The sequence below is a fragment of the Orycteropus afer genome, unplaced genomic scaffold (genome assembly GCF_000298275.1).
Source record: "Orycteropus afer afer isolate SDZICR_OR568_19922 unplaced genomic scaffold, OryAfe1.0 scaffold00727, whole genome shotgun sequence".
NCBI lineage: Eukaryota > Metazoa > Chordata > Mammalia > Tubulidentata > Orycteropodidae > Orycteropus > Orycteropus afer.
This window is the reverse complement of record NW_006922314.1, coordinates 581,740-592,050: the sequence shown is the minus strand read 5'-3', so window position 1 is coordinate 592,050 and position 10,311 is coordinate 581,740. Positions and strand designations below refer to the sequence as shown.

The 10,311-nt window shown below is 37.1% G+C and overlaps 1 protein-coding gene across 1 annotated transcript in view; it reads right to left on the bottom strand.

Annotated features, from left to right (window-relative positions):
• LOC103211367 (gamma-taxilin-like) overlaps window positions 1-10,311 on the bottom strand; it is a 121,579-nt gene that overhangs the window by 8,935 nt on the left and 102,333 nt on the right. The window contains exons 6-7 of the mRNA XM_007957317.2: window positions 2,643-2,762; window positions 788-862 (exon numbers count right to left, since the gene is read on the bottom strand). Of these exons, the coding sequence (XP_007955508.2) occupies window positions 788-862; window positions 2,643-2,762 (195 nt within the window). The remainder of the gene's footprint in view (window positions 1-787; window positions 863-2,642; window positions 2,763-10,311) is intronic.

Below are 10,311 nucleotides of genomic sequence, written 5' to 3'. Positions count from 1 at the left end.
CATGAGACAAAGTATATGTGAACTGCTGCATGGAAAGTGAATTTGCTCTGTAAATCTTCACCCAAATTACAATAAAATAAAAAAAAAGACATAACGGGTATCAAGACGTACTGGCTATCTTGAACATATAATGAAAAATAGCATGTAATATCATAGAATGAAACAGATTCTTGGGAAGGTCAGCCACATTTAAATAACAAGAAGAGAAAGATGACAGCAAAGGAAATGAGAGAATGATTAGATAGAAAACCTGAAGTTTATGATAAATATGACAGACAGGGAACAAAGGTTGGAAAATACAGCAGAATTTGAGATGGACTATGAGCTTGGTAATTTGTCACTTCTGAAATATTAATAATGACGCCAAATTAAAGCATATCTTCTAAAAGACTTTCAGAAATCTCCCCACTGATTCTCTTCTCCATTTATAAGGGCCAATGAATTTATAAAGCTAACAAAGTAAGGATTCAAAGAAGCAGGATCACAATTTATGGTGGATTCTTCAAAGATCTCTGAAATTTTCAAAAGGTTTTAGTCCTCTTGAATTTTCACTATAAATCATGCTTGCTTTATAAAAAGTTTTTTTCAATAGACAATGTCATCATAAAACAAAGCAAATGAAAATCAGGAGTTGGTCACCCTAAGTGAACAGGAGAGTATGAAGGTAGATACATGCTCTATTTCAATTCTGGCTCAGTATGGCGTTTAAAAAAAAAATAAAAAACAGACCAGTTAATAATTCATGATACGTAGCTACCAATGCTACTGTCCCACACTATAAAATTACCTGCTGTTTTAGCTGTGCTTCTTGATGTTTCATTTGTTCATATCTCTGTCTCGATTCTGTTGCTTCTCTTAATAACTATGAAACAAAAACATTCAGGCAAAACACTAATAATAATTACAGATGTAACTGAAATGTCAAATGATTACAAACTTAGACTTAGCTCATCCACTAAGTCCTTCCACTTGCTGTTTTATTTTAGCAATAATCACAAGTATTAAAATCTCATGCAACATTTTATTGTATCAACTGCAAATGACCTTTACCTTTGATCTGACCCACCTGGGTTAAACTGCTGTGTTTCAGGCAAAATCATAACCTTTCTGGCTTTATCAGCAAAAAACATGCCTAGGAACACTGACAACATCTGAGTATTTAGAAAGCCCTTCTATTCAATGAGAGATCAGATAAGGTAGGATGATAGTGCATAAAGCAGAGAAAACAAAGTTCCATTTCTGGTCACTTTTAAAAAGCACAGTTTTCAAGAAAATTATACAGTGAAGTTGCATAGTAAGCACGTTACAGAATTGATTTCCTGAAGCAAAATCTCATACAGTTCAAATAAGCCTTGAAAAATCCTTAAAACAAACTAAAAAGCATATAAAACATAACCTAACTCACTGCTGTTGAGTTGGCTCTGACTGATAGCGACCCCTACTCGAGTTTCTGAGGAGTGGCTGGCGGGTTTGTACCACTAACCTTCTGGTTAGCAGTCAAATGCCTCAGGCACTACACCATCAGAGCTCCTAGAAAGCAAATAAGTATAATTTATATACAACTATGTATGTGTGAATGAATGTCTAACTTATATTACAACCTGGAAATGGCAACTGCTTCTTCAGTTGGGCAAAGGATATCCAGTTTGCACTGAAGGTCCTGCTATTTAAACAATGCATCTGTCTAAACCCTACTTTCATACATAAATGAAATAATCACGTCTTCAGGTTTATTAAGAAAAAGAGTCTTTCATACCATGTTTATCTTGCAGATAAACATGAATGAATGAATTGCTGGAGGGAATAGTCCACACTATTATACTGTAATCTATTATTTTATTTCTCTCTTTTTTTTTTTAACAGTATATTATGATTGAGGTTGCAGAATGTATTAAGTACACATATTAAATAAAATTCTACATTATTCCAGTTATTGACAGGGAAAATAATCTGATCCTGTATTTCAGAAAAGGAGGTCTGCTGATACAGTAGTTAAGGCATTTGGAAGCTAACCAAAAAGTTGGTTTGAACCCATTAGCTGCTCTTCAAAAGATACATGATACAGTTGACTTCTGTAAAGATTTACGGCCTCGAAAACCTAATGGGGTCAACTATTAGTTGGAATCAACTCGACAGCACTGAGTGATACTTGAGAAAATAATACTAATGACTTGGGTAGAGAATTCTGTGAAAATTTTTCTTGGAAAATTATCTCAGAGTAAATGCACAAATCATATATGTTTTTTTTTTTTTCTATCTACTTTTTAAAAAGTAAAATGTAGCAGTATGTCCAATACCTATGTCTGGCAAATTTGGTGTTAAACTAAATTTTTGGCAAACTCATGAACCTGAAGAAAAGTGAAATGACAGTGTAAGCATAACAAAAAAAATCAAATGGAGCACAGGTGTTTTCACCACCTTAGTCTAACATGGCCAGTTTGTTTTTAATATAAAAGAGAATCACAAAGAAAACGTTAAATGTTTTCTAATACACATAAACACACATGTTTACACACATACTCTAATATGAGTAAATAAATCAGATAGTTATGTATGTCCTGGTGCAACAATGAATGAGGAATAATTTTTTAAATATTTTGGCTATAAATTTTGGCTACCTTTTTTTTGTTAACAGAACTTACAAACTCTCTCTCTCTTAGATGTTTTTCATCAGCTTCTTTTTTGAGCTGAGTCGTCTGCTGAAGTTTGGAATCCACAAGCTGTTGTTGCAGGTCTTTATGTTTGAACATTTTATCAATATGCTACGGGAAAAATAAAATGTCTTCCATTATTTAAAAGAGGTATGCATCACTGAGGACATGTAATCAAAGTTAAAATACCTTACTTCTCATCTTGCATTCCCTGCTACTGCCAACAAAGTCATGAATCATCTGTCAGTTTGTTATACTGTGGTGGTTTGTACGTTGCTGTGTGGCTGGAGGCTTTGCTGCCATTATTTGCAACACTAGCACAGTCAAGCATAGTTTCAGCAAAGCTTCCAGACTAAGACGTCTTAAGTCTAGGAAGAAGGAAAGGGCAATCCACTTCGCAAAGAATTGGCCAGTAAAACCCTTATAAACAGCAATGAAACACTGTCTGACATATTACCAGAAAATTTTATGACTGGCCTTGATATATTGTCTGGTAACAGTCCCAACAAGATGAGTTCTTCCAATCTGGAAGGCATTCAAAATATGAATGGGGAAAAGCTGCCTCCTAAAGTACAGGTGACCTTAATTATAATGATTGGAGTGAAACTTTTGGGACCTTCATTTGCTGAAGAAATATGACTAAAAATGGGAAGAAACAGCTGCAACCATCCATTAATACTTGGAATATAGAACGTACAAAGTATGAATCTAGGGAAATTGGAAGTTTTCAAAAATTAAATGGAATGCATAAAGATCAGTGTCTGAGACATTAGTGAGTTGAAATGGAGTGGTATTAGCCATTCTGAATGAAAAAATAGTATGATCTACTATACCTGGAATGACAAACTGAAGAGGAACAGTGTGGCATTCATCATCACCAAGAATGTTTCAAGATATAATTAAGTACATGTAATATGAAGTATAATATTGTAAGTGATAAGACAATATCCATATACCTACAAGGAAGGCTGGTTAATTATTCAAGTTTACACAGCAACCAATAAAGCCAAAGATGAGGAAACTGGAGATTTTGACCACTTTCTCAAGTCTGAAATTAATGAAACATGCAATCAAGATGTATTGGTTATTACCAAAATCATGTACCATGCAAACTTCAGCTCTATCACATGAGACCATAAGAAATAAATGGTGCCCAATACAATCGTGAAACACTCAAAAACAATCAGTGCAGGAGATACTGCACAGGGTAGGGAAAAATGTGGAATAAAACTCAAAATCATAAAAAGACCAGGTTTCCTGGTCTGATATAGCAATGGTGAGATTCCCAAGACAATGGCCCCTACTTACCCTTCAGAGCTGGAATTGAACTTACTCACACCACTCCAGTCAAATAATAGACAGGAATACAGGGTGAAGTTACAACAGGTTGATACACTCCTTAGAGTGATCAATCATGGGAGAACAGAAGGGTAGTGTCTGAACAGTGAGATAGCTTGGGAGACAGGAATGCATAGGAAAGAAGGACACACAGAAGAGAGAATGTCATAAAGGAAGTGAGAAGGGAGCTGTTGCACTGTGGGGAATTACAGTCAATGTCATAAAACATGTGTATGAACTACTGCATGGAACACATGTTTGTTCAGAATATTCAATCAAATCAAATAATTTTTTTTTTAAAGATGCACTAATTATTATTGCTGACTGGAACGAAAAAATTGGAGACAAACACAAATAACATGTAGCTGTAAAAATGGCCCAGCTGACAGAAAAGGAGCCAAGGATCACAAGCTACAATTTTGCAAGACCAATGACTTACTCATTTTTCAACAACACGAGGGAAAAAAAAAAAACAGAAAAACAAACGCACTGCCATTGAGTTGATACCAACTCATATAGACCCCTTTGGGTTTCCAAGGCAGTAAATCTTTATGAAAGTAGATTGCTCAGTCTTCCTTCAACCACCAACTTCCTGGTTAGCATTCAAATGCCTTAGGCACATGAAATGGAATTCAGAGGAATCAAACTAACTAGTCTCTGTGGAAAGAAGCCATGGAGAACCCCAATATGTTTAGCTAAAAGGCAGTCAGTGCAAAACACAAACAATTGCTCATTTTCAAGTTCAAACTGAAGTTGAAGACAATTAAACAAGCACATGGGAGCCAATATATGACCTCAATTACATCCCACCTGAAATTGGAGATTATCTGAAGAACAGATTTGACACATGTATACAAATGGCTGAAAAACAGACAATGTAGTTTGACATTAACATCATACATGAAGAAAGCAAAAGCTCATTCAAAGGAAAGTAAGAAAAGACCAAAATGGATGTCAGAAGAGACACTAAAACTTACTCTTATTATTCTTATGTGTCATCAAGTCATCTCTGACTCAAAGCAACCCTAACACTGCTGGGCCAGCCTCATGATCACTACTATCTATACTTGAGCTCATTGCTGCAGCCATCATGTCAATCCATCTTGTTCAGGGCCTTCCCCTCTTTCCTTGACCCTCCACTTGACCAAGCATGACATCCTTCTCCAGAGAACGGCCCATTCTGACAACATGACCAAAGTAGGTGAGACAAAGTGTGGTCATCCTCGCTTCCAAGGAGCATACTGGGTGCACTTCTTCCACGACAGATTTGTTCTTTTAGCAGTCCATGGTACCTTTAGCATTCTTCGTCAACACCACAACTCAAAAGCATCAACTCTTCTTTGACCTTCTTTATTCATTGTCCAGCAATCACATACATATGAGACTACTGAAAAATACCACGGCTTGTGTTGTTGTGTTTGCTATCAAGTCAGATCTGACTCATAACTAACCCTTCTTGGGTTTCTGAGGTGGTATCAGTATGGAAATAGACTGCCAACCTTCCTTCCGAGGAGTGGCTGGTGGGTTTGAACCGCAGCCTTCTGGTTAGCAGTCAAATGCCTCAGGCACTATGTCTTATGTCTTATGTTGTTGTTGTTATGTGCCGTCTTAACAATGTTTTATGTTTTTGTTGTTGTTGTTGTTATGTGCCGTCGAGTCGGCCCTGACTCATAGTGACCCCTCCTTGGGTTTCCGAGGCAGTATCACTACGGAAGTAGGATTGCCCAACCTTCCTTCTGAGGAGTGGCTGGTGGGTTTGAACCGCCAGCCTTCTGGTTAGCAGTCAAGTGCTTTAGCCACTATGCTACCAGAGATGTCTTATGTTAGGCACATCTTAATCTTCAAGAAGATATCTTTGTGCTTCAGTGCTTGAAAGATGTCTTTTGCAAAAGATTTGCCCAATGCAATACGTCTTTTGATGTTCTGACTGCTGCTTCCATTGGTGTGGATTGTAGAACCAAGTAATAAGTAGTCTTTGACAATTTCAATCTTTTCTCCATTTACTGTGATGCTGCTTATTGGTCCACTTGTGAGGATTTTTGCTTTCTTTATATTGAAGTGTAATCCATACTTATCAGTATTGTCATCAGTAAGTGCTCTAAGTCATCCTCACTTTCAGAAAGCAAAGATGTGCCATGTGAGTATCAAATGTTGTTATTATTAATAACAATCCTGATGACAGATTCTTCTTCATATAGTCCAGCTTCTCGGATTATGTCCTCAGCATGCATGTTGATTAAGTACGGTGAAAGGATATAACCCTGATGCCCTCCCATGACTTTAAACCATGCAATATCTCCTTGCTTTGTTTGAACGACAGCCTCCTAGTCTATGTACAGGTTCCTCATGAGGAAAATTAAGTGTTCCGGAATTCCCATTCTTCTCAGTGTTATCTGTAATTTGTTATGATCCACACAATTGAATGCTTTTGCATAGTCAATAAAAGACAAATAAACATCTTTCTGGTATTCTTTGCTTCCGGTTAAGACCAATCTGACATCAACTATGATATAACTCACTCCAAGTCCCCTTCTGAATCCAACTTGCATTTCTGTAAGTTCTCTGTCAATACACTATTGCAATCATATTTTAATTATCTCCAGTAAGATTTTACTTAAGTACGTTATCAGTGATATTGCTTGTTAATTTCTACATTCTGCAGGATCACCTTTTTTTGGAATGGGTACAAATATGGATATCTTCCATTCAGTTAACCAGGTAGCTGTTTTCCAAGTGTCTTGGTATAGCAAAGTGAGTGCCTCCAGCGTGGGTGCGTTTGATGAAACATCTCAATGAGTATTCTGTCAATATCTGGACCACTGCTTTTTGCCAATTTCTTCAGTACAGCTTCAGCTTCTTCCTTCAGTACCATTGGTTCTTGATCATATGCCACCTCCTGAAATGGACGACTGTCTATCATTTCTTTCTGGTATAGTGACTCTGTATTCCTTCCATCTTCTTTTGATGTTTCCTACATCATTCAACGTATTGCCCATAGAATCCTTCAATATTGCAATCCAGGGTCAAATATTTTATTCACTTCTTTCAGCTTGAGAAATGTTGAGCATGTTCTTCCCTTTTGGTTTTCTAACTCCAGATTCTTACACATTTCATTATACTAATTGCTTTTATGTTCTCTAGCTGCTCTTTGAAATCTTCTGTTCCGCTCTTTTATCCTGTTGATTCTCCCATTTGCTTTAGCTACTCTCCATTCAAGGGCAAGTTTCAGTCTCCTCTGACATCTACTTTGGTCTTTTCTTCCTTCCCTGTCTTTTGAATGACAATTTGCTTTCTTCATGGATTATGTTCTTGATGTCATCCACAGTTCTTCTGGTTTTCGGTCATTAGTGTTAAATAAATCAAATCTACTCTTTAGACAGTCTCTAAATTCAAGAGGGATATAATCAAGGGCACATTTTGACTTTGTGGACTTCTTTTAATTGTCTTCAGTTTCAACATGAGCTTGCATATATGAGCAGTTGATGGACTGTCGACAATAAGCTTCTGAACTTGTTTTGGCTGAAGATATTGAGCTCCTCCATTGCCTCTTGCCAAGATGTAGTCAATTTGATTCCTTTGTACTCTGTCTAGAGAAGTCCATGTGTAAAGCTGCTGTCTGTGTTGTTGAAAAATGTATTTGAAATGAATAAGTGCCTGGTCTTGCAAAATTCTATTATGTGATCTCCAGGATCATTTCTATTCCCAAGCCCCTATTTTCCAATTACCAGTGATTCTTCGTTTCCAACTTTTGCATTCCAACCAACAAGGATAACTAACACATCTTGAATGCATGTTCAGTCAATTTCAGACTGCAGAAGTTGGTAAAAATCTCCAACTTCCTCATCTTTGGCTTTAGTGGTTGGTGTGTAAGTTTGAATAATAGTAATATTAACTGGCCTTCCTCACAGGCATATGGATATTATCCTGTCATTCATAGCACTGTACTTCAGGATAGATCTTGAAACATTTGCTGTAATGATGAATGCCATGCCATTCCTCTTCAATTGGTCATTCCTGGCATACTAGATGATATGATTGTCTGATTAAAAATGGCCAAAACAAGTCCATATCAGCTCACTTGTGCTTCTTAGGATATCAATTTTTATGTGTTCCATTTCATTTTTTACAAGTTCCAATTTTCCTAGATTCATACTTCATATATTCCATGTACCGATTATTAATGGATGTTTGGAGATGTTTTCTCTTATCTTGAGTCATGTCACATCAGCAAAAGGTGGTCCTGAAACGTTTGCTCCATCCACATCATTAAGGGCGGCTCTATTCTCAGGAGGCAGTGCTTTTCTAGTCATATTTTGAGTGCCTACGAACCAGAGGGGCACATCTCCTGGCATGACATCAGATAATATTTCAGGGCTATTTTTCAGTAATACATGAGACAGCATTTCACCACTGTTCATAAATTCTTCACTGGCTGTAGTTTAAGAAATGGTTGGCCTCTTCCTTCTTCCAAGTCTTTCTTTATCTGGAAGCACCTTTGAAACCTGTCCATCATGGCCAACCCTGTTGGCACTTCTAACCCTGCTGACACTGCTCCCAGCCTCACAGCAACACATAAGCCACCAGAGGATGACAAACTAACAGATAAGTTCATCTCCCTTAGCTATTTAAAGTTGCTTCACTCCTGCTTCTCGGCCTTCGCTACCAGTTCTGGCCCCTCAAGTACAACCTTGCTTGCTGAAAGTGAAGATGATTTGAAGCACTTATTGATGAAGAAGACAGACTGCAGTCTGCAATATGGATAGCATATCAATATAAAGTAGATGAAAACCCTCCTAAGTGGACCAATAAGCAGGAATACAATAAATGGGAGAAAAGAGTGAAAGTGTTAAACACTCCGTTTTACTTGAATCCACAATCAACACCCATGGAAGCAGTGGTCAAGCAATCAGATGTAATATTGCATGGAGAAATATGCTGCAAAACACCTCTTTAAAGTCTTGAAGGGCAAAGATGTTATTCTGAAGACTAAGGTGTGCCTAAATCAAGCCACAGTAGTTGCCATAGCCTCATATACATGGGTAATCTGGAAAATGAATAAGGAAGACTTAAGTGAGTTGATGCTTCTGAATTGTGATATTGGCGACGAATAATGAAAATGCCATAGACGGCCAGAAGAAAGAACAAATCAGTCCTTAAAGAAATGTAGCATCTGCCACCACTTCCTGGCCTTCCCTACCAGTTCTGGCCCTCCAAGAACTAGTATTATTCAAATTTATGCACTAACCCGTAAATCCAGAGATGAAGAAATTGAGTATTTTTACCAGTATCTGCAGTCTGAAGTTGACCAAACATGCAATCAAGATGTATTGATGATTATTAGTGATTGGAATGTGAAAGTTGGAAACAAAGAACAATCATCAGTGGTTGGTAAATATGACCTTGATAAGAGAAATGATGCAGATGTAAGATGATAAAATTTTACAAGGCCAATGACTTATTCACTGCAAACACCTTTTTACAACAACATATATGGAAGCTATACATGTAGACCTCTCCAGATGGAATAGACAAATCAGATCAACTATCTCTGTGAAAAGAGTCAGTGGAGAAATTCAGTTTCTTCAGGCAAAATAAGGCCAAGAGCTGACTATGGAAGAGATCATCACTTGCTCATTGCAAGTTTACAGAGAAACTGAAGCACATTTTTTCAACCAAAAAAAAAGTCCACAACAGTCAAAGTACGGTCTTGATTATATCCCACTTGAAATGAGAGAGTATCTGAAGAAAAGATCTGACGCTTTGTACACAGGCTGAAAAACAGACAAATTCTGTGGAATGTCATCAAAAACATCATACATGAAGAAAGCAAAAGTTCACTAAAAGACAGGAAAGGAAGAAAAGGCCAAAATGGATGTCAAAATAGGCTCTGAAACTGGGCTTTTGAATGGAGAGCAGTTAAAGTAAATGGAAGAAATGAGAGACAAAAACCTTAACAGAAGATTTCACTGAACAGCTCGAAAAGACAGTCAATTATTTTAATGAAAGGCGCAATGACCTGGAGTTAGAACACCAAAAGGGAAGAACATGCCTGACATTTCTCAAAGTGAAAGAAATGAAGAAAAAATTCAAGGCTTGAGTTGCAATATTGAGTATTCTATTGGTAAAATATGGAACAATGTAGAAAACATCAGAAGAAACTGAAAAGACAAGAGTCGCTGTACAAAAAAGAACTGGGTGGTGTTCAACTATTTCAGGAGGTGGCACATGATCAAGAACCAATATCCAAGATAATATATAGGGTTGGCAGGCAATGGTCCTATAAGTTTATGTGAATGATCAGAATTCCCAGGTGTATAGTAGA